The sequence below is a fragment of the Lentinus tigrinus genome (assembly GCF_003813185.1).
Source record: "Lentinus tigrinus ALCF2SS1-7 unplaced genomic scaffold L226scaffold_22, whole genome shotgun sequence".
Classification (NCBI taxonomy): Eukaryota; Fungi; Basidiomycota; class Agaricomycetes; order Polyporales; family Polyporaceae; genus Lentinus; species Lentinus tigrinus.
Genome location: NW_027137931.1, coordinates 217,582 through 240,475, shown reverse-complemented (window position 1 = coordinate 240,475; position 22,894 = coordinate 217,582). Strand labels below are relative to the sequence as shown.

At 58.3% G+C, this 22,894-nt stretch overlaps 8 protein-coding genes across 8 annotated transcripts; 3 read left to right on the top strand and 5 right to left on the bottom strand.

Moving 5' to 3' along the window:
• Positions 1 to 478: 478 nt before the first annotated feature.
• Positions 479 to 1,650, top strand: L226DRAFT_150075 (uncharacterized protein). The gene is made up of 4 exons (XM_067672428.1): positions 479 to 572; positions 635 to 806; positions 877 to 1,119; positions 1,203 to 1,650. Exons 1-4 carry the CDS (start codon positions 499 to 501, stop codon positions 1,254 to 1,256), a joined length of 543 nt encoding a protein of 180 aa, XP_067533159.1. The 5' UTR covers positions 479 to 498; the 3' UTR covers positions 1,257 to 1,650.
• Positions 1,258 to 6,215, bottom strand: L226DRAFT_537092 (ARM repeat-containing protein). Its single transcript, XM_067681249.1, has 14 exons — positions 5,867 to 6,215; positions 5,643 to 5,817; positions 5,408 to 5,596; positions 3,688 to 4,858; positions 3,502 to 3,630; positions 3,057 to 3,452; positions 2,877 to 2,998; positions 2,725 to 2,825; positions 2,558 to 2,667; positions 2,294 to 2,499; positions 2,146 to 2,238; positions 1,939 to 2,067; positions 1,715 to 1,858; positions 1,258 to 1,613 (listed from the first exon to the last, which is right to left on the bottom strand). Exons 1-14 carry the CDS (start codon positions 6,180 to 6,182, stop codon positions 1,451 to 1,453), a joined length of 3,444 nt encoding a protein of 1,147 aa, XP_067533158.1. The 5' UTR covers positions 6,183 to 6,215; the 3' UTR covers positions 1,258 to 1,450.
• Positions 6,216 to 8,889: 2,674 nt separating this feature from the next.
• On the bottom strand, positions 8,890 to 12,442 carry L226DRAFT_524626 (uncharacterized protein; the record flags this gene model as incomplete). The annotated part of the gene is made up of 14 exons (XM_067678903.1): positions 8,890 to 8,933; positions 8,984 to 9,023; positions 9,130 to 9,270; positions 9,293 to 9,332; positions 9,415 to 9,622; positions 9,696 to 9,924; positions 10,024 to 10,208; positions 10,392 to 10,448; positions 10,552 to 10,809; positions 10,836 to 10,905; positions 11,042 to 11,120; positions 11,238 to 11,408; positions 11,442 to 11,966; positions 12,027 to 12,442. The coding sequence occupies 14 exons, from the start codon at positions 12,440 to 12,442 to the stop codon at positions 8,890 to 8,892; spliced, it is 2,463 nt and encodes an 820-aa protein (XP_067533157.1).
• Positions 12,443 to 13,509: 1,067 nt separating this feature from the next.
• Positions 13,510 to 13,964, top strand: L226DRAFT_466740 (uncharacterized protein; the record flags this gene model as incomplete). The annotated part of the gene is made up of 2 exons (XM_067675999.1): positions 13,510 to 13,679; positions 13,880 to 13,964. Coding segments are annotated over 2 exons (255 nt in total), but the record flags the coding sequence as incomplete, so codon positions are not given.
• Positions 13,965 to 15,299: 1,335 nt separating this feature from the next.
• Positions 15,300 to 17,140, top strand: L226DRAFT_511722 (uncharacterized protein). Its single transcript, XM_067678313.1, has 3 exons — positions 15,300 to 15,461; positions 15,512 to 16,598; positions 16,682 to 17,140. Exons 1-3 carry the CDS (start codon positions 15,430 to 15,432, stop codon positions 16,877 to 16,879), a joined length of 1,317 nt encoding a protein of 438 aa, XP_067533155.1. The 5' UTR covers positions 15,300 to 15,429; the 3' UTR covers positions 16,880 to 17,140.
• Positions 17,141 to 17,679: 539 nt separating this feature from the next.
• Positions 17,680 to 18,774, bottom strand: L226DRAFT_573012 (uncharacterized protein; the record flags this gene model as incomplete). Its single annotated transcript, XM_067684767.1, has 2 exons — positions 17,680 to 18,656; positions 18,714 to 18,774. The coding sequence occupies 2 exons, from the start codon at positions 18,772 to 18,774 to the stop codon at positions 17,680 to 17,682; spliced, it is 1,038 nt and encodes a 345-aa protein (XP_067533154.1).
• A 101-nt stretch (positions 18,775 to 18,875) lies between these two features.
• Positions 18,876 to 19,240, bottom strand: L226DRAFT_537089 (uncharacterized protein; the record flags this gene model as incomplete). Its single annotated transcript, XM_067681248.1, has 1 exon — positions 18,876 to 19,240. A coding segment is annotated over one exon (185 nt), but the record flags the coding sequence as incomplete, so codon positions are not given.
• An 899-nt stretch (positions 19,241 to 20,139) lies between these two features.
• L226DRAFT_466912 (uncharacterized protein) lies at positions 20,140 to 22,106 on the bottom strand (the record flags this gene model as incomplete). The annotated part of the gene is made up of 4 exons (XM_067676015.1): positions 20,140 to 20,614; positions 20,669 to 21,309; positions 21,365 to 21,883; positions 21,942 to 22,106. The coding sequence occupies 4 exons, from the start codon at positions 22,104 to 22,106 to the stop codon at positions 20,140 to 20,142; spliced, it is 1,800 nt and encodes a 599-aa protein (XP_067533152.1).
• Between the last annotated feature and the right edge of the window lie 788 nt (positions 22,107 to 22,894).

The window sequence follows — 22,894 nt, the reverse complement described above, 5'->3', positions numbered from 1 at the left end:
CTCAGAAATGCCTCCAGTGTCTAGCCGGCACCACAGCTGAGGCTCCCCCAGCCCGGAAAACAAACGGCACATCGCATGGCGTCAAGAGAGCCCGCTAACCTTCCCTGCCTAAGTACGTCGTTTGCATCGGCGCGACGTTTCAGCCTCGCAGTCGACGTCGGGCGACAGTGCCACTGGGAGCATACATACTGGACCCGAGTGCCGAGTGCTATGTACCTCTCCGCTGGCCTCGGACGCGAGGATGCGCTGACAATTGGCACTGATATGTTACTGTGCATGCAATGAGTAACCGCGGAATTCCGGCCCCCGCGCACAGAACCAGAACACGTCGTCTTGCAGATCCAGGTGTATGTAGTTGATCGGCAAGAAGAGACCGGGCCGCTCAATGTCGAAGGTTTGAATTAGCGCCGCCCGATTCTTGCTTGACATCGGTGTCGGGCGGACGAGCGCTCTGAACGTCGCAATGCACCGGGGTGAACGTCGGTGTGTTTCTGTTCGATGTGGTGGGCGGGAGAGAAGGCCTGCACATGGGTTCTCGAGCCCGACGATGAACGGCTGGTCGAGTGTATAAGGCGAGTGAGGGGGCGAGGTGGAACTACAGCAGCAAACCAGTTAACCTCAGCTGATCCCAAAGGCCTCAGCAAACAGCACCTCCCGGACTCACTAGCAGCAGTATCATGAAGACTCTCTTCGTCCTCGCCTCCCTCGCTCTCTCAGCTCTCGCCCAGCAGGCACTCATCATCTCGCCCACAAACGGCAGCACCATCACCGCTGGAAGTACACTCGTAGTAGACGTCCACCAAGACGTGCGCCTTTGACCTCCTACTCCATGCGCGGTCCCGATGCTGACGCCAACCGTCGTGCTGTTCATCACAGGAATCGGCCACGGACGACGTCCAAGTAGCGGTCGTCCTCGGTTTGGCCCCCTGCCTGACGGGTCCATGCGGGACCCCGGGCGAGCCTGGTGTGGGCACCATCCTTTTCAAGGGCGAGTTCAACCCGCAGCGCGACCCGAGTGCGCCGGAGAAGGGTTTGCACCAGACCTTCACGGTGCAGGTGCCGCAGTTCTCCGACCAGGGCGACAACATCCTGAGTCTCACGCACCTGCAGATGGTCGGGGTGAGTGTTCTCGACATCCAGCCTCAGCCTGTTAAGATGTTGACGAAAGTATACTCACTCACCTGTGTGTCTTTGCTCGACAGGCCGTCAAGGAGGCGAGCCTCCAGACGAACGGCATCGTTGTGAATGTCGCGTAGACTTGGGTCGGGACGGAGGAGCATACTGCAGCAACGGAGTCTGGATACAAATCGACACGGGTACCTGGAAAACACCTAGAGTACAACATAATAGCATGGGGGATAAGATAGCGATAGATCAGGGTAACCCGGCACTGTTGCCTATCGTCGCGCAAATCACGAACACCTGAACGAGCGCAGCTCCAACTCAGAGTCTAGAGGATATTGTCGACCTCGTCTTCTTCCTCGTCCTCCGACGAGTCCATGATGCTATCCTTGGTGACGTTCCCAGCATCATCATCCAGCATGTCATCAATGTCCTCGTCAATCTGCGCTTCCTGTTTCAGCCTCGACGACCTCGGCGGCGGCGGCGGCGGTCTATACATAGGCAAACGGAGGAGTGTGTGAGCAAGCGAGAGTCCATTCAGTTCGGCGCATGCGCTGGTTACGGCAACGCAGCACGGGGGGACGGGACGTACCGCCTGGCGCCGTTCGCCCGTGACTTCGCGACTGGGGTCGCTTCGTTATCTTCGTCCTCATCATCCTCGTCGTCATCTTCGTCATCCGAGCTGATCACGATGGGCTCAAACGCCTTGTGCGTCGCCTTCTTCGACTTCTCCGCGCTGCGGGCAATAACGTTAATCTCGCTTCAATCGCCAGCCCGGCCCCACAAGAGAGGGACGCGCAGGCAGCCGACACTCACGCATTTCGCTTGGGCATCGCTCGCGTGGGCACGGGCGTGGCCGCCGGCGATGCCCTCGACGCCTCCGTTCTGTTGTCGTCGTTGTCGTCGTCATCAGACTCGTCATCTGACTGGGAAAGCCGTCGACGTCTGTGTCGAGAAGTTAGTATCACGTGTGAACAATATGAGACATTCTGATCGGCGACCAGCTTGAAAGACAAGACATACTTCGCTTTGCCTTTGCCCCTGGGCGAGGGCGGTGGGCTGCGGTCAGTCGCCGTGCTCGCGGTCGTCGTTTCCGTGGCCACACTCATAGAACGACTGATATCCCACTGAGATCAGAACTGTACTCGACATTGGCGGGTCAATGACTAACCGCTTCCTGCCCTTCTTCGGGGGCTCGTCTTCGTCGTCTTCCAGGGGAATGATGTCGTCAAGGAACTCGAACAGGTCCTTGAGTTCCTCGAGCTTCCGTAATTCCTCGTCACTGAAGTTCTCCAGCTGCTTCTCGTACTTCTTGGCGATAGCGGCATCGAACTTCGCCAAGGCATTCTTCGCCGTCGTGTCTCGCGGTGGCCGCCGCTGCACGTATGCGGGTCAACATTCTATCGAAGCAACGAAAGGCCGCATGCGAGCATACCGTGCGGAGATTATTGATTAGCAGCTTGAGGACGCGGACTTTGTCGTCGTCCACCTCGTCAGGGAGGGTCAACTTGCCGAGCATCTGAATGAGTACCTTCCGCTCCTCCTCTATGACGAACGAGCGAGGTCAGCACACTGGATGTCATCGCAGAGCGAGAGCCTCACTGTCGTAGTCAGCACTGAACAACGCTTTGAGGATGTCCTGGGCAAAGTGGATGTGAATCGGATCCTTCTCGGCGCCCTTGCGGAGCCCCTTGACCGCTTGTCTAGCATACAGTTCAGTATAGATGTGGAGAGGGTCAGATAGAAAGACGTACGAGGCATGGACGGGATCGGTCCAATCAACGAACATGAACGCGATCTGTGCAGGAGAGACCATGTCATCTCCGTCCCATTCCGCGTACGCTTTCGTCAGCTGCTCGTACAACGGGATGAAGATCTACATAGAAGCATCGGCATCCACTCAGCATACCCAAATGCAATGCACCACCACTCACCTTGCGCATCCTGTCCTGGTTCGCCGCCGACGAGTACGCATAGACGGGGAAGAAGTACGACAAGCACTGTCTCAGCTCCTGGTTCTCCGCTGTCTCAGGCGAGATGTACACAAGCACAAGCGTACTGAGCACACGCTCGTCCGCGACCATGCCCGCGAGCATAAGCTTCGAGATTCCGACGCACAGCAGCGCTTGCACACGGTCGCTCTCTTCGCTCCCGAGCAGCTGCAGGAGGAACTCGATGATCTTCTCGCCGTTCGGGTTGTCCGCGCTCAGGAACACGCCCTCGTGCACCATCAGGATGTCGAAGATGATCTGCAGCACGCGGACCTTGATGACCTCGGGTGCGGAGGACACTTGGCTGAGGAACAGCTGGAACGAGCTCAGAGCCATGCGCTGGGGGGTCGTCAGTCTGAGTCATTTGGACGGCATGGAAGGTACGTACCCGTGCAATTAGGCAGCACAGTCCTAAGCTAATCAAGCCCTTTTCGCGAAGAGCCATCTCCCGCCGCTTGACAGAGGGAACGATCAGCTCGGTGAGGATGCCCTCAAGAGTAACGTTATCCTCGAAAGTCTGTCATTGCCGGCGATCAGCCCATCGGTACATGCTCAGAGTCCGTTCCACACTCACGCCGTTTACACGCTCGAGCATCCCGATACACAGCGCGAGACACCTCAAGTCCACCGCGTCCGCCCGCGCCTTCTCCTCCGGAGTCATCTCGGACACGGGTTTCGGGGGCTGGGGAATGCGTGGCTGCTTCTTCGGGCTCCCGAGCTCGGTCATGCTCTCGTCAGGGTCGGCTGTGACGTCGCCCTTCTCCTCGCCATCCTCGTCTACAGGGTCGCGCAGCTCGTGCACAACCTCGACAACGACACGGATCAGGTCCTTCTCGTCTGGAGTCAGCACGCGGAGGACGTCGAGCGCGTTTTGCAGTAGCGGCTCAGGGAGGACGTCCTGTGCGAGCATGCCCCGCACGAGCTGCGTCATCTTCCGCCGACCGATCTCGTCGCCGTAGTCGAGGTTGACGCCGAGCTTCAGCAGCTCGCCAATCGTGAGCTCGCGGTCCAGCCGCGCATCCTCACGCGCTGCGTGTGCCTCCTCGTCCTCGTCCGCCTCAGGGTCCTGCATGAGCGCCTCGTCGTCGTGGATCTGCTGCACGAGCGCGTTGTACGCGTCCTGGATCCGGAACGCCATCGCCGTCGTCACAGGCAAAGTCGAGTCCACCTTGTTGCGGTCGTTCTTGGCCACACACTTGTCGATGAACGCGCGTGCAAGGAATGCGCGCTCCGGCGTCAGCTCCGACCAGTACTCCTCCGGGAACTCGAGGTGCTCGTAGATGTCGATCCGCGTCTCGAACACGCTGCTCAGCGCGTCGTCCGCAACCTTGCCCTCCGCGAGGTCGAACAGGCCGAGGAACGCCAGCAGGTCCTCGATCGTCTCCTCGCTGACCTCCTTCTTCACGTTGCCCCTCGCATCCCTGTCCTCCTTCTTCGAGCCATCGTTCCGGACGACGTCCACCCAGTGCCCGAGGAGCTGCGCCGCTGCGGCCTTTACGGAGGCCTCACGGTCGCCAAGACCATTACGCACGATCATCTCTCGCTGCGCAATCGACAGCGCCTTGGGATGCGTGAAGCCAATCGTGCCTGTCGAGGCCTCGTCCGGAGGAAGACAGAACTTTTCGAGTATACTGCTATACACCAACTTGCGGATACCGCCGTCGACATCGCGCGAGCGTTCGAGGATCGGAGGTAGGATCGCTGGGCCGGGAGGGAGGTTCTGGATGATTGCCTTCCGAACATCTCTGTGGGGTTGATTGTGAATATCAGCGTTCGACCTGAGGGACAGAGTTACGCCGAGGGGGACACAGATATCCCGGTCGAGCTGATGACTCCGCACGGTTTGGTATACAGCAATAACTGATGCACTACAGCAAGAACACCAGTCTATGGCGCGTCTCAACAGGTTGTGGATGCAAAATGCGTAATGTGGTAACCGGACGTTATTGGGCGAGGTTCCCGCACGGTGGGAGAAGAAAGTGTGCAAGGACATCGCACTGTAACATCTGGTGATGTTTGTATGGAGGCCCAGGCCAACTGCCCTCTCGCCTTACGGTGCCAAGAATATCACCTGCATCCAGCCATTACTTCCAAATATGCACGTACAACGCGCCGCCAACTCGGCGCACACTCTCATGCACCCAGGACGAGGGAGCGAAAAGTCCCGTCCCGTATTTCGTCAGGGTGAGGATAAATAATGAGACTAACGGATGGATGCCCATGAGCGCATGTGTCAAGCGTCCGTCTGCACGAGGAAAGAAAGCAGAGTATTGACAAGGGAATGTATCACTCACGGGGATGTGTCGTACGCAAGAGCGTCGAGTACGACTTCCAGGATGGGCGTGTCGTCTTCGTCAAGTTCATCCAGGTCTTCTGTAAACGAGAGCTTGGAAAGCGCCGCAGCGGCCTGCGTGCGGATGGTTGCTTCCTTATCCCGGAGGCGGTCGAGCAGAGTGGCGCGCAGCCTCGCATAGAGATCCTCGCTGCGAGACGTCAGTTTGTGAGCCTGAGCATGCAAGTTATACGCACTCGATGGATCCAAAGTGTACAATGGTGTCCGCTATGCACTGGCATACGCGGAAGCGGACGATCTTGTCCTTGGCGTTGCAGCCGTCGAGGAGGAAGTTGAGGAGGTATGAGAGGAACCGTTCGGAGGTCGTGTCGTCTTCCTCGTCCAGCCCATTTTTCTGACGCTCCTCCAGATCTACGACACGTCTCACGTTGAGACCGAATCGTGCAAAGAACGGACGTACCTTTCTCCGTGATGAACTTTGCATACCCCGTCATGAATTTGATGCTCCGGTCGGCTACCGGTGTGCCCTTCTTGAGAGGCAAGACGCGTAAGAGCATGTCAACGAAGGCAGACTCAAACGCCTTCTCGCCGATGAGTTTGTCGCTCTTGCCACGTTGGACGGCCTGCTTGATGTTGGCGGCATCGGACTGGAGCTTGTAGAGGGCGATGTAGTTCTTCTGGTGGTTGGCGGTCGTGTTCTGGACCTGGTCAAAGATCTTCGGGAGAGCAGTCTTTAACGACTCGAGGTCAAAAGGTGCGGCAGTGCGCGCGGGCATCGTGCCAGGGAAGGAGGAAGGGTCGCGGTGGTGGAAGAGATCAACGCGCGACGCGACGCAACGAACACGGCGCGTCGCGTGTGACCCGTGACGCAAAGATCACGTGCGCGCGTAACGCGGCGACCAGATGTATCCAGCAGAGTCCTCTTGCCACCGCCGCTAGTAGTACCGCGACGACCTCGAAGAAGTCATGTCCAGGTCACGCCTTACCTCACCTATGTCGTCGCCTACCACGGCAAGCTCACCCACATCCCGCCTCAGAACGCAGGAGAAGCTCCTGGCCAGCAGCGACGGAGACAGGAACATATTGCTAGACGGTGATGACGAGCCTCGTTATACTACTGCCTTCTTGCCCTCGCTATCCCGCAAGCTCCATGATATCGCCCCGTTCATGATGCCTCGTCGCAATCAGTTTTTTTTTCGACCAACGTATGCACAAGGCGAAGCCGAAACGCGTCCTCAAAACGCATGTCCCGCGAGCACCACGACTCCTCAGACCTCAGGGCATACGTAAACCAACTCGGAAGAAAGCGCCACTCACGAGTCACCATCGATTCCGAACGTCTCGTCGACCGCTCACTGCTAAGATATGACCATTGCGACTCCTCGTAACGCGACGTACTTGCTGTATGGGTACCTAGTCTTTGCCGGACATGACTGAACAAGTCGCCTGTCAGTGGGAGGTAAGTGCCCGTTGAACCGTCTGGGTGTGTTTCTGCAATGTGGAAGATGACGCACCGTAGGGAGCAGGGCACACCGCTTTCATTTGGTACGTCCACCACTCTCCATTTCTTCCGAGAACTCTGTCGGCCGGCTGCGCACAACACGTACAGCAAGTCTGAATCAGCATGGGAGGCGCGACACGACATACTCAAGGTGAAGACAAACAACTGGCCAGGAAGCTCGCATTGCGCATGCGCATGCGACGGTCTGCAGTGGGCAAGCCCGACTGTACAGCCTGAGTGGGTCGGGCGTGCAGCCTCCCGCGTGCAGTATCGACAATCTTGAACTTGCAGTTACGGCGTCCGCAATCCCGATCCCCCCACCATGACAGCGCGCAGCGGCAATCGTGAGAGGACCTGCCCAGACAGGATGGGATTCGTGAGCATTCGCATTCGTCGCATCTTGCGTGCCCAGTCGGACCCTCGTACGTGTGTGCAGGCAACATGAGCCTCCGGGTGACTCGGAGGGGAGTCTTGGACTTGGACTGGTTGAGGGGTCTCGGTCACCACCTGGCATGCAGCAGTCAGTTGTTATGCACTGACCAAGTTGGACGAGATGGGCCCAAGGATGGTAGATCTGACCTGCAGTGTGGTAAAGTGCTCAGAGTTGCAGACTCGGAGGACGGGCATGGAGAACCCTGAATTACTAGCTCAAGGACATGTCTGTGGCTTCTAGGCAAAATTCGTATATACGCTGTATATACGAGCGCTTGGCTGCTTATTGATGAGCGTGGGCAAGTGATGGCATGGAACTATGGGGACCTGAGGGACATGAGAGCACCAGTGGAAGTGAGCGTACTCAGCTCAAGTTACTTCCGATTATCTCTTCAGTTGCTCGAATATTGTAGATCTCCATAGAGAATTTCGCTATTACTTTGAGTATCAGAGCACACTGTCAGGTTGTTGTTTGCACTTGTGTCCGGAAGGAGGAGCGTTCCAAGGCGGCCACACTGCTGTGTCACTATGAACGTGATTTCCGCATTCTCGAATCTTCAAAGTACACGACGTAGTCTTTTCACTATCCTATTGTGTCCTATATAGTTTTCGATGGCGTGAAGGGTACTGAAAGCAGTCGAGTGGGTGGAGGCAGCCCAGATCCAGATCTGCGCATCGGGCGTAGTGGTGGAAGCGCTGGAAATATACCGCTTCCGAAGACCTCTCACGCTCGCTGTGTCTCTCCGGACCCGCGGGTGCTTTTGTTTGGGCTGCATCTTACATATGTCGTCTCTTCAGCTGGTCAGAGCTGTGTGTCGATATTCCAGCCACATCGGTCCGGGTCCACTGGGCTAGTCGATCCACTTTACGCTAGGCTATTGTCGTCTCAGCCCGTGAGTTCTAGTCTCGACCACACAATGCATTCATAGTCTCTCGCATACTTGTCTGCAAACTATTGTGAATCGGATGTCGCCGACATAACCACGGGCATCTCCAAGTCATCCCTTGCTCACTGCCCCGAAGTGCGTTGGCTGTCGCCGGACATCAGTCACTAATGTCTAGGAAACGTCGTGCATTGGCTAAAACTAACTTCGGTGGGACAAATAAGACATTAGTATAACCCTCAGACTCGCTCTGCACGCGCATATATGCAGTCCAGGCTTACGTTACACAACTTCTGCTTATTCGGTTCCCTTTTCGTATTTAGCTTTCGGCGCGAACGTACGCTTCGTTGCTTTACTCACGAAGGTACGCTATATTCGCGCTCTCATTCTTTTCTTACACGGCAACGAAGACGGTTGGTACCGATTCTGTTTACAGTCGATGTCATTCCGACCCTGGGTTTACGGTTAGCAGCGCGGCAGGCCCACTGACCACGGCGCCGATTCTGGAGAATGCTGTTGGTTGAGGGTGCGTTCATAGTTACTTCCTAACTTGTCTCCAAATTAAACTCCAGCTCACCACTACAGAATAAGTATCTGCGCAAGTGGAAGAGCTGAGCGAGCGACGCAACTCAACGAACACGGCGAACGACTGTAGGGAACACAATACTAGCCAGGCCCCTCCTGCTCCCGTCTCTCGCCCACTTTCCACCCTTTCGACCAAGGTGTGATGTCAAACCCGCAAGTCGTAACCGGGACCCACCCACCACACCCGAGTACTTCTTTCCCTCCCCTTCGATAAGCTCGATAGCGACGTAGAGCAGGTGTTATTCTGACACTATGCGAACGCGCATCCACCGAGGCCGGGGGACCCGGGACCATGTTTGCGATGATCACCCACAGACTCACCTGGATAAACGGAGCATCGGTATCGAGAGGTATCACTCCACGCCTGAACCCTCGCTCACTTCTTCCTTGGCAGTTGGAGGTCATGTCTGACGCCAGAAAAATCCTCCCCAACGACTCGATCGGAAGGGCTTTCTTCCATACCTGGTTATCCTTTCGAGCTCACTTCTGTGCATTCCAGCATATCCATCCTAATTGAAGCATCTCTACAAACGCGCATAAAGGCCTGTTCCAGGGTCGATAATCTAATGCTCGGCGCGTCGCGTGTATCCCGTGACGCGTGCTCACGTGCGCGTGTACTGCAACGCGGTGGGCTTGCGGCTCCACCACGAGCTCCTAGGTCGAGGCAGGGGACGAGGATGGCAGACGATCTCTGGAACGACCACGTTGGTCGACTCTTGCTCGTCACCATATGTCCTCGTCACAGCCAGCAGAGTCCTCTCGTCGCCGCCAACAGCAGCGCGACGACCGCGACGATGTCCAGGTCGCCCCTTACCTGACCCACGTCGTCACCCACCACGGCCAGCTCACCCTCATCCCGCCTCAGAACGCAGGGAGGATCAGGAAACCCACGAAGAAGAAGAAGCCTCCAGCCAGCAGGGACAGAGACAGGGACAGGTTGCTAGACGACGACGAGCCTCGCTTCACCACTGCCGTCCCGCCCTCCTCCTCCCGCAAGCTCCATCCCGCCCCCGCCCACATTCGCACCCGAAAACATGCGATATCGAGCCCCACGGCGCCCTCCCCGAGCACGTCCTCGAGGCGGTACGACCCCATAGTCGACGGTGCGTCTTTGCCCTGTTTTCATACTCATCTCTCCTCATCCGAGCGCAGACCAGTCGATCCCTGACTATCCCCCACCCTCGTTCGAGGATGCGATTGCTTCCCCGCACGTACCGCCGCATCTGGCCTCGTCTGCGGCTTCGTCACAGGGCGCACTGGAGCCGCCCACGCAGACCCAGGTGCAGCCGCAGACGCAGACACCCCAGTCTCTGACGCCATCCCTCCCTCCGGTTCCCGTGCCGTCCTCCGCGGCGTCCACTGGCACGTTGTACGAGTCCCCCGCGGTGTCTCAGGTGTCCCTAGTCAGGTCCGTCCTTCAACCTTCCGCAACGTCCACCGGCGAGTCTCCTGCGGTGTCCCAGGTCAGGTCTGTTGATCCTCACTCTCCTCGATCCCTCCATCCTTCCGCGGCATCCACTGGCACATTGTACGAGTCTCCCGAGGTGTCCCAGGTGTCCCTCGTCAGGTCTGTCGCTCCTCACACTCTTCGATCTCATCATCCCTCCCCGTCCCCTCTCGCGCTGAGCTCGACTGCGACACTACCGAGCACGGTCGACACAGAGTCTACTGCGTTTTCAGACACGCCTCTCCTACGCCCACCGCAGCCAAGGTCGGTCCCACATTCATCTCTCGAGCACCCACGTGAGCGGTCGCCGTTGGCTTTTGATGAGTTCGCACCCCAACGGCGTGAACGGTCTCCAATATATGACATTCCTGCACCCGAGCCTCGTGAACGCTCTCCCGCTGCTGCACCGTACCGTCTCACGTCCCCCTCGACAACCACTTTGCTGTCCCCCGCGCACGCTTTACGCGATGCTCCCACCGCTGTCTCATCAATACCCACGTCCTCTCCTGCCGTCTCCTCAATACCCATATCTTCTCCGACCGTCTCTTCTGCTGCTACATCACAAGTCTCTCTTCCTCACCCAACCCAGCACCCGTCATTCGAGTCGTCACCACCCTCTTCACCGTACCCGCAGTCTCGCACGTCTGTTGCTACAGCGTCTGACGTCTTCGAGGAGTTCACCTGGGATCCTCGTCAACGGTGGTCAGCTGACCGACGTCTCGGCTTTTCACTCGAAGAGCGTGTACAGCGCGAGTTTGAGCGACGAAACACCGAAGAGGCACTCACTGCTCTCGCCGGCGGCAGCTCGGGGACACCAGTCGACAACCACACCCGGCGGTGCTCACACTGCGGCTCTCTCCGTCCGCTTGAGTGCAACGATATACAGAGTATTGACGAGGCCAGCGACGAAGACCTAGAGGACGACGACGACACCACGAGCTCACGGCGCAGCCCGCTGCCCGTGAAGGGCAAGTCGCCCTACCTGCACCCGGCGCCGTCCCACTCCAAGGCGACTTTCATGTCGAGGTCCCGATCACAGTTAATGTTCAAGTCGCAGAGTCCAGAACCGTCGAGTCCGCCCACGTCGCCCATGTCTCCAAGTACGAGCACGTCGTTCTTCAAGATGCCCAGCGCATGGGCGAGCACTGTCACACTGTCGCTCACGAATGCGCTTCATCACAACCACACTGAGAAGAGCGCGACTTCGGTACCGTCCAGCACGAAGTCCATCAAGCGGCGGGAGAGCTTCGGCGTGAAACGCTTGTTCGGGTCCCTCAAGGGCAAGGAGCGTGAGCACTCTCGCTCACAATCTTTGCCTGTCACAGGTCTTAGCGCGAGCGAGCACCCAAACGTTAGCTTCATATCGTCGTCTGATTCGTCTTCTGCCTCGGAGGCGGATGGCTGGGAGGTTGTCAGCGTAGAAGGAGAGTCAGTGAACTCGTCCCAGTCGACACATTCTGCGTCGCATTCCAACGGTTCTACTGCGCCCACTTCGCCGGCGCGGTCTAACCCCGAGTCCACGACAGCGTCACCGTCTTCTCCGACATCCGAGGCGGCGCGCAATGCATTTCTTAACAGACCTCTTCGCCATCGCTCAGCGCCGCTGGATAGTCCACTTACCCCTACCTCACCCCTCTTGCCGGCCATGTCTCCCGTAGCTGTCACGACGACTCTTGCGAAGCCTACTTCTCCAGCGTCGGCACGTCCGTACCTGCCCGAGAAGTCTCCGCTGCGCATGCTTGGGAATTCTACACAACTAAGACAGGCATACCTCCAGACGCAGGCGGCGGCGGCGGCAGCGGCGAATGCTAGTCCGGTCACATTGCCATCCCCTCGGACGCCTCTTACACCCAGTCCTATGACGCCCACGACGCCCATGACACCGTCAAGTCCGACCGCTATTCCTACACCAGCGCCGGGCACGCCCCGTGCTCTACGGCCTTCGCCCTCGGTGGTGTGGAAGGCCCCGTCATCTCCAGCCTCCCGTTCCCCATTGTCACAGACCCCGACGTCGGGCTCCCCGGTCCGTCCGTCTCCGCTAGCGACCCCCACCGCGCACACGACGACGCTGCCCAATCTTGCTCCACATCCAGTGCATCCCGCCATCGCCGCCCTCACCCGCAGCGAGAAGACTGCCCTCCGCCACCAGTCTGCACCGCTGCCGGCGATGGCGATGGCGATGACCATGTCTGTCCCCCAGGAGTCCGTATCTCATCCCGCAACGCCGCGGGGTGGAAGTCCTACCAAGTTCTTCCATGCAGATATGCCAGTCACTGCGTCCGACGGGCATGCACATGTGCGGAGACGTCGTGCGGTCACCCCACCGCCGTCGAATCGCAAGGCGTTGGCCACGCTGCACTGCGACACGAGCCCAGCGTCCATGTCGAGTTCGCTCCCGGCGCCTGTGTCCTCGTCGTGTCCGGACGTCGAGGAGGTCCCGGAGCCAGAGAGCGCCACGCGCGAATGTGCGTCCATCGAGCAGCTCATGGACGCCGGTGAGAGCGACAGGCGAGGGGATGGCGAACGCGTGTCGCCCATCTCCGTCTCTGCCTGCCCCTCCGTGCCCGCGTCGCCCGTCTCCGTGAACGTATCCACGCCTACCACGCCCACGTTCCCGTGTCCGTCCCCCGGCGCCGCTGGCTCGACCCAGCAACACTACCGCGGGCGACCGTTGCCGAGACTTCCAGCAGCGGAGCACGAGGCGGTTCCTGTGAAGCGGGTCCCGGACGGCTACCCCGTCAACCGCGTCCCGGAGGCGAGCGTGGGCGAGGAGGCCCCTCCTCCGCCTGTTTCGCGTTCACCCTCTCCGTCTCCTCCGCCGTCCCCATCGCCTGTGCGCGCGGCGCTTCTACCTCTGGGTACCTCTGCAGCGCCGCCCCCACCACATCCCACTCCAGCACCTCTCGGCGTGACTGCCGCGCCCGTGTCAACGCTCGCAGTACCGCCGCGGCCGGAGGCGATGGAGCGCTCGACGTCGGGCGGGAGCGTGCTGGAGGACGTCAGGGAGGGAGACGAGGCTCCGCGGCCGGAGTTTCTGCAGATCACGGACTTGGACGTCATCGCGGCGCGTGCGCTCGACGGGGCCGCGGACGGGCGAAACTACGAGGTGGGTCTCTGTCTCCTCTTTTCATTATCCCGTGTTCACCCGTATCGACCATCGCGCACGTACACAGGACCTGCTCCTCGTCGAGGAAGTGCTCGGGCCTGCTGCGCGCCCTGCTACGACGGCGACTACGGCGGCAGCGGAGAAACAGACGGTGCCGTTCACGGGCACGATCGAGGTGAAGCGCCGCAGGGTGCTCAAGGACGGACGGGTGAAGCTGAAGCTGTCGCTGCTAGGCGTGCCGGTGGACCGGTGCGGGGTGTGTCTGTCACAGTTCAGGAAGGAGGAGCGGGCGGCGCTGACGCCTGTGTGTAGGCATTCGTGAGTGTCCTTTCTTTGCTTGTTTGCTCGTTCCTTGCGTTTTCTGCGCGGCGCGGCGTGGCCGGGTTCGCGCTGTTCGTGCGTGCGATCCTCGTGATGCTATGGTGGCGGTTGCTGCTGCTGTTGGCGTATATTCATGATCGCTCGTCGTGTTCGTGTTTGGTGCGTAACTCGTACTGATGCAGCTCGTTTGTTGGCAGGTTCCACGAGGTGTGCCTCCGCCGCTGGCTGAGCACGGCGCGGGTGTGTCCCATATGCCGCATGGCGCTCTCCATGGATGATTGAACGCTGTGGACCTATTTTGTCGTCGTCGTCGTCGTTCTTTGCTTCGTCCTTACGATGTATGTCCCCCGGAAAACATGTAGCGCTACGTTTTTTCGTCCCATTTACCCCAGCCGTCTCCATTCCCGCCTTCGTCCATGCCCATGCATCCTTAGCATCTCATCCGGAGCCTCTTCTATTGAACTCACACTCATTTCGTCCCCTTGTGTTTCGACCTGTAGCGTGCGTAGAGCTTCTCGTGTCTGTGACCATCCTCAGCTTCGCCCCCTGTTCACTTTCACTTCGGGTCTTACCTTGTAGTAGTTGTTGACTTGTGACTTGTGATCCATGTTTCTATCGTTTACCCTTCCTTTTGGGCACGGTTTGTGTTCTTCCGCAGGCGGATTGTTCTAGAGTCTACCAGCTAGTCGAATGGTAGTCGCTGGGCGAGGTTGTAGAATAGTAACTCCTTTTACTTTGCGGAACTACCGCGTTTCCTGCGGTAGTCTGGTTACTGGTAAGCTTCTCCTCCGGGCATGACTCTCCGAGAGGCCTGACGGCATGCGGGCACGCTCATGACTTTCCCTATCAAGGTAAGGTTATAGTCGCGCCCGTCACTTAAGCCGCCAACCTATGACCTTTGCAACCCATCGCATGTTGAGTCATCCGACCTGCACATCACTTCCATTTCATACCACTATCCTTATACTGCAACATCCTCGCTTGTCGTTGTAGGAAGCATCGAGGCTCCGCGCAGGATCTCCGAAGGAGTCGAAAGTTGCAGCGTTCTTGGACTGCATTGCGAAGGAAACTGGCTTGACCTTCTCCGAGGAATTACCGAACCCGCTCACCCTGCCTCGTGACCATGCTTCTAGTCGCCATTTCTATATGTATCTCTACCACTGCCAGAACCCCCAAAGCCCTCAAGCTTCGGTTAGAGTACATGTCTACCTCCCCGCTCACTGCTCCAACCTTCTATCACATCTCCTCGCGCAAGGGAAAGTTCCTGCGTGCGAACAGGTGCGAATTCGGGCTTGGAAAGATAACCATTGTGCAAACCTCTAAGCTTGGTACATGTTGCCATGACATCAACGACATGAGGTACGTACCATCATGCCCATGGGCTCTAGCCTCTAGCGTCTTCAACGTACTTATCAGCAAACCGCTATGGCAATGGCATTGCCTGCTGGTCTTTGATCCCAGTCTGGACACGTGAGCGTCCGTGCGAGTCTTTGACTTGACGTATTCTAGACCTCAGCCTGGTCCTCATGCATGGATACTGGGATTGAGAGGGTAATCACGAGAATATAGAAGTTCAAATTCACCGGAATGATGTAGTCCGACGCTGATGGCGCAGGTCCGCGCTCAGTCGTGCCTGTCAGCTGAACACGATTGACGATTGACGGCGATCCGACCGCACAGAGGCGGCGGGGCCATAAAGCATCGACGGCAGCTTCGCGGTTGTCTTTCTCCTCCCGGTCTCCCTGCCATGTCGGTATTCAGCAGGAAGGGGAAGAAGAGGTGAGTCCGATCCGTACGTGATGCGTTACGATCTGCTGATGTTCTGTCAGGGCCCAGCCTGCGGTCGAGCAGGGGTCTCCTGGATTTCCAATCGAGCTGTGGATCGACATCCTTCGTGAGGCGCAATACGACGACCTCGTCCCGTCTTACGGGTGGTTGAAGAAGTACGCGTTAGTCTGTCGCGCATGGAGACCCCACGCCCAACAGCTACTCTTCCAGCGCGTCGCGCTGAATCGCGGCGCCAGCCACTGCAAGGCGTTCTTGAGGGCTATAGCTTCCATTCAAGACAAGAAACACGCCGACATGCTCACCGGTTCCATCCAAACACTGTCTATGTCGCTCGACCACCAGGAGATATACGCGGACATCATCGAGATGTGCACTAACTTGAAGGAGCTGCGCATGTGCCTCTACCACGCGTCTTTCCGTCCAAACGTCCTCGCACGTCTCGCTCGCGTCGCGCAATCCATCAAGATGCTGCACGTTCGGGCGTACACCTACTCCGTCCTCTTCCAGACCCTTCCACTCTTCCCCGCAGTGGAGATCCTCGACATCGACTGTAGCCCTGCTGAAGATGCGCTCCCAGTCCTGTCCTTCCCGGCTCCTGCATGGCGGCTCCGCGAGCTGCGATACACGAACTTCCGCAGAGGAACGCACGTAGTCGTGGATTGGGCGTTGTCTGGTGCTGCCGCGGGCTCGTGCGAGACGCTCGAGGCGCTGCAAGTTCAGTGCCCTAGCTTCTCGCCTACATCGCTCCCCGAGCTCGGTGCCACCCATGTTCGCTCGCTCTTCGTTTCGCGAGTCACGGAGGAGGACGACCTCTCTCCTCTCTGCCAGCTCCAAGAGGTCTGGATGACACATCCGCGGTATCCGCCCCCCGCATTCTCCCCACTTCCGCCGAGTATTCGACACATCACACTCGACGCTCTCGAGGGCGTAGACTACGACGAGATCCTCGCCGATCTCCACGAATTCTATGAGCGTACGGGAGGTAACCTCGCCTCTCTCACCTACCACAGACAGTGCATTGATAGAGAGGACCCACTGGACGACATTCGGGCGTTGTACGAGTTCTGCGAAGAGCATGATGTCGAGTTTCGACTCGTCCAGCCCCCATACGGCTCTTACCCTGGGGAGGTGAGTACCGCCGTTCACGTATGGTATTTGAGAGCTATGCATGATGTTGACTGGGGTGTCTCGCTCTGCTCGTTCCGGTACAGCGGATACCACTCAGCATGCAGATTTCCGTGCCGCGCGTTACGCCCCTCTCGTCTCGCCGCGAGTCCAAGATGGAGGTGGAGGCGCTGCTGCAGACATGGTACAAGAAACGCTCCGCGGCGCGGAGGTTCGTTACGAAGGCAAAGAGGGCGTTGAACACTGCGACGATGATCCATCCTGCGGCGCTGGCGAAGCCGTGAGTTCCGTGCTGATGTGTATGAACACGAATGCGACGATGAATGACTCTGATGAACATGTCTGTTGGAGACGCGCCAATACACGCCGGCCTTTTCTCTTGCCTTTGGCCAATACATCGAAGGCCCTATTCGCCTTCTGCCTCTGCTCCTGATCGAAGACGCTTCATGCACCACAATGCTTGTACTGCTAGTCTTGGTTGCGATGTCGGTCAGAACTCAAGGCCTTTTGCTGTGCTCTGGGCAGGGAGGGTAGTAGCCCGTGGCATATTCAAGAACAGCTTGCGGTACGTATGCTTTTCAAGGTTCTCAGACAATGATCAATGAAAAATGCAGACAAGGAACACACTGCTCGATGGGTTTAGTGCGTTTGTGGACAAGCGTACATTCTCATAGTACATATCTCCACATGAGACGGGGTGATTGCGCTGAAAGTCCAAAGCTCACCTGGCCACGCCGCATTTAGCCTTGGCATCTAGCGATGCAGAGCCATGGAGCTGGTATTATCAACCATCCCTCCCGACAGCCTGAAGCGAAGGTGAGGCTCTTTGACTTACTGTAGCATTGCAAGGCAAGTTCGCGGCGGCGGCAGCCAGCTTCCACGATGTCGACTCTGCAACTTTCACGCCCAGAATAGCAGAATAGCGAGACGTATGATGAAAATTACGAAGATCATTGATACAACTCTAATGCAGAAAATTGTCCGATCGCCAGGATCCAGTCTATCAGTCTATACATTATGATGGTGGATGCCAACCCTATGTCCAACGCGACGCGCTGTAGCTCTCCCTGGGACGAGTTATGGTTTAGTCCCGAGCAGGGAGGGCGTGGGGGTGGAGGTCAGCCCTCTTCGTGGGGAGCGCCGGGATGCTTGACGTCGCGTCGACGGCGGGTACAGAGGGTGCGCTGACGCTCGGGGCGGAAGGCGCACTGATGGGGAGGGAAGGTGCAGCGACCGACTCTGAAGGCTTGGGCGTAGTGGGTGCACCAGCCTCGGAAGGGATAGAGGGTGCGCTGACCGAAGGGGCGCTGACTGGAACCGACGGCATGCTCATGGCGATAGTCGAAGGACTGGTGGAAGGCGCACTGACCGGCGCGGAAGGTGAGCTGACGGATACCGACGGGAGGTCGACGAAGGCCTTGGGGGTCGTCAAGCCAGAAGGACTCGGAACAGCGACCGAGGGCACGCTAATAGGAGCGGAAGGTGCGCTGGGTGCGCTGACCGGTGCCGGGGGCGCATTGACAGGGACAGAGGGCTCGACTGGTGCCGACGGTGCGCTCACAGGTGCGAAGGGTGCGCTGACCGGTACTGCCGGGAGGTCAACAAGGACCTTGGGCGTCGTCGGGGTGGAAGGAGTAGCAACCTCGGGCGTGTTCATGGACGGCACAGCAGGCGCACTAATGGAAGGTGCGGAGGGCATGCTGACGGGGGCCGAAGGTGCGCTGGATGGAATCGAGGACGCGCTGACCGGTGCAGAGGGCGAGCTAACTGGTGCGGAGGGCACGGTGTTGGGCGCAGAGGGGAGATCGATGTCAACCTTCGGGATCGTCGGTGCGGAAGGAGTCGCAACCGAAGGCGTGGTCACAGAGGGCGCCGATGATGCATCGACTGGGAGCGTGGCCGGCACGCTGACTGAGGTGGGGAGTGCGCTGACAGGAGCAGCAGGCACGCTAACCGGCATGGACGGTATGTTGGCCGGCACAGAAGGTGCACTGACTGAGGCCGACGGTGCGCTGACCGGGACGGCAGGTACAGGAACGGAGGGCTGGACGGGAATAGCAGCTGCAGGAAATCACAGTCAGTATTCAGGAATCATAGCCACAGCGAGACTGTACTCACTGCCTTGCACAGTAGCCACGAAGACGATCGCCGCGAGAGTGGCAAACTTGGCAGAGAGCATGGTTGCAGTAAACAGGCAGTGTGACTGGTAAGTGCACTGGTGTAGGTGTAGGTGTGGGTGACGAGAGTGGACGATGATGAGGACTTACGGTGCAGACATGGGGTCCTTATATACATATCCTGGCCCCCCATTGAATCCACTGGAAGATGGGACTTAGCGATTTTCGTCGGACTGGTAGAGGGGTAGTGCGGGCTAGCGATGCGGGTCTACGGAGGACGCGCTTAGCCGCGATGGGTTTGGAATTGTCCTGGACCACTTCAGAACGGTTCATGCGTTTCCGGTAGGCTTGTCTCTCCAAGTTGTGATCTTGACCAGGGAGCGGTTGCGGACCTGATGGGAGGGCGGAAGCAGGTGGCGTGACGTTGCGAAACAGACCGAGGTCCGTTAGAGCCTAAGAACACCCGACCGACTAGCCAAGCTGCAGCATGCATCCGAGGAGCGTCGCAGTGGCAGGCCGAAACAGAATCGACCCGTCTATTGAGGGAAGTCTTCTGAGCGTGTACAGCGTCCCAGGCTTATGAATGTGGATGGAGACACCAGCAGCAATGACAACTGTACAGTACTGGTGACGATCTTGTGTTGAACCTTGGATATACAGTGAGAGACTTGATTGGAATCATTCTTGTCTTGCCATCGTGTCGCTTTGCTATGCCGAATGAGACGTAGGATGTGCGGATGATGGACCGTCTGTGGGCCCGAGTCCGGATCGATAGAACCGTCCGCGGCTGACCAAACGTACTAACCGCGAAATGATCTAACTCGAATACGACCTGGATTGCAACGGACGTTGTTGCGGAGGACTTGAAGGGGTCAGCCGCAAGCGATTCATCAAGTTCGAGACCACAGTGAGTAAGCTAGTAGCAATCAGTTGCGATCAGATTGTACCCTCACCACCATTCTGAAGATACCAGGATCGGATGGGTCCCAACACATTCATTGACGGTAGACGTATTTGAAAGAAAACCTGGCATTCGTCACCGCACGTGGGTGCACTTGGATTCCAAGGATGAAGCTAGCAAAGATGAGGCGAGAGTCAAGTTGGGTCCGGCCCGACAACCTGCTGTAGCGCCACCATGTCAATATGGTTTAGAAACCGATTCTTACCAAGTAAAACTCTAAACTTATATGGGGTTTACCCGAATGAAAGCACCTGCTTATTTCTTGGCTTACTTGGCTTACTTGTTCTTTCGTTCCCGTATAAGACCCTGTATCAAACGATAACAATGTACGCATAACTTGCTGACGTTGAGCACGGTACAAGGCATTGCACGTAGAGGAGGAGTTGGTATTACACTCGTGTACAACAACTTTTTCAGAGATCATCCGTCTAGACCTGATAACTATAAATACTCGTGAGCGAGACGTCTAGCAGCCAGAGGGCACAGTGCTGTCATCGTTGTGGTTCTGAGCGTTGACACCAAGGCCCTTGCTGGCGAACGCCTTCCAGAGCAAGCACTTGTTAGCGCCGCTGTACCGGTTCGCATCGGCCTGGATCCACGCATCGCGCGCAGTCAGGAACGTGGGGTTGCACGGCTGGAGCGCGAGCGCGTCGAGGAAGAGATGCAGGAACACCGAGTTGCCCGCGGTGCTGGCCGGGTTCGTGCGCGCGTCCGCGGCGAAGCCGTGCGCCGAGACGAGCGAGGCATAGACGTTGTGAAGGAGGTTCGCCCAGACCTCGCCGATGTTGTGCACCTCGTTGAGCGTCTTGATGGACGAGTAGCGGAGCGGGTTCGTCGAGGCTGACGTCGAGTACGGGTGCGTGCGGATACCCGCCGAGTCGTTGATGACCCACTGGCCCATGACGAAGTTGTCCGTCGTCGCATCGGTCTGGTGGAGCCAGCTGTAACACACTGTTAGTTTCTGCCGTGCGAAATGCAGGTGATAAAGAACTCACTCAGCGAAGGCGTCGGACCAGCCCTCACCCATGCCGCCAGCCTCGGTAGTCTGGAGACAGCGGCCGGTACCACCGCCGGTCATGCGGTTGGTCAGACCGTGGGTGTTCTCGTGGGCGATGATATCGTTCTCGAGAGCACCATCACGCTGGGGGCTGGTGAGGTCCCAGAGGAACATGCGCATGGCACCGCTCTGGCCATCGGGAGGCGTAGAGAAGTCGGCGTTGTCGAGGCCAGCGGAGTCCTGCACAGAGACCGTGACACGGTCATTGGCCTTGCCGCCCTTGCCGAAGTTGTTCTTCTGGAAGTTGAACGCGGCCTCTGTGAAGCCGTAGCGGTAGTGGATGTCGTGCACGGAGTTGACGATGTAGAATGCGTTGACGCGCGCCGCGTTCACGTTCGCAGTGGTCGTCGGGGCGCTAGAGAAGCTGACCGGGTAGTTGAAGACGAGGCCGGAGCCGGACTGCGAGGTCACGGAGCTCTGGCTGCTCTTGAACGCGATGGCGTTGTTACCGGCGGTAGTGGTCGTAGAGGTCGTGCCGTCGTTGTGCCAGCCCTGAGGAGAGGCAGTGGTGTCCTGGGGGTCGGTGAGCGTCTGGAAGCCCTCCGTGGGGATCTCCTTGGTGATGGGGAGAACAAGGTACTGCAGATGATGCATCAGGCCAAGTACACATCATAGATAGATACACGATTCTCACCGAAGCCTTGGAGACGAAGTCGACGATAGAGACGAGCTCGCCGGTGTGCGCGTCGACGAACGCCTCGAACCAAGTGCTGGCCGCCTCGTTGCGGACCTGGAAGGAGTGCGTGAGGACGAGAGAGCCGTCATCCTTCGCGAAGTACTCGAGCTGGGGCTCGGGGAAGTTTTCGGCGTCGAACTTGCCGTCGAGCTGCTTCTCAGCAGCTGCAATGGCGTCCTCGACGGTGACGGACGGGGTGGCCGCCGCGACCTTGGACGCCTTGACGAACGAAGAGCCGAACGCGGCGACCTTGTTGTCCTTGTTGAAGGCGACGTTCGCAACCGCGTTGGCGACGGGGACGCCGTTCACCGCCTGCTTGAAGTAGACGTGCTTGGCAGTCTCGCCCTCGAACGAGGAGCGGACGTGAACGGCATCGGAGTCGACACCATGGCGCGACTGCACAAAGGCAACAGCGGAGTCTTCGAGAGACGCGTCAGAGCGCTTCGACAGGGGGTGATCAATACCCTCCCCGAAGGTCTAGACGAGCGCAAGTGATCAGTGGTAGGCAAGACACAAAGCCAACGGCAGGAGTCACCTCGTAGCTCGAGGCGGGGTGGTAAGCCTCGATCGTGAAGTCCCCGACCTCACGAGTGCGGTGGGTGGCGTACTTGGAAGTGACGGGGTACGGCACCGCAGTAGCAGTGTGTGCGCAGAGTACCGCGAGGAAGACGGATGCGAAGACCTTCTTGAAGGCGAACATGGTTCAAGTTGGGTTCGGGGGTGGTCCGTGAACAAGTGCGGAAGTGCGCGGGGGCGGGGAGAGACTGAGACCGGTGAGTCTGTCTGGAGCTACGACGGTGAACGAAGTCGCCTGTCGCACTACGGATGGGATGTAGGCAGCTTTTATACCTCCATGTTATCGCGTGCTGCTCGCGTCGTTACATGTTCCGTAGGCGGGATCGCGCTCGGAGAGTACGACCATGTGGATCCCAAGACGAGTCGGTGCCCAAGGCCGTACGCTGCCCAACAATGGCCATGCATGCCAGAGGCACGCAACATCACGAGGCTGCGAAGCAATACGATAACGATCCGCCGGTGGTTGGACTGCCGCGTCGAGGTACAAAGGACATGTCCTACCGCCGGCTTCGCTCAACCCGAGTTCCCGCGTCGGGGAGGTGATACTCCAAACAGGTAAGCTGACGAGGAAATCCGAGGGCTGCATCAGTCAATGCGTCGAATCTACCGTCCAGCACAGCGGGTCGAATACGTACCTATCTTCCGCACTAGAGATAGTAAGCTTGTTGTCTGCTCGTGGCTTGCATCGACGAGTTCTGCCATGGGATACCGACGCGGATCCGTCACCTCTGCCTTCCCGGAAACCGAGTGAGCGATGGACCCTTGATACTTCCCCACGTCCGCGTGCTCGTCCTGGGTCGACGCGGTCCACGTCGATGCCAAGGACTACTCCGGTAGCAAACTACAGAATGACAACACAAGTCAGCGCGACGTCGTTATCATCGCAATTCAACGTGCCCACCAGAACCTGGC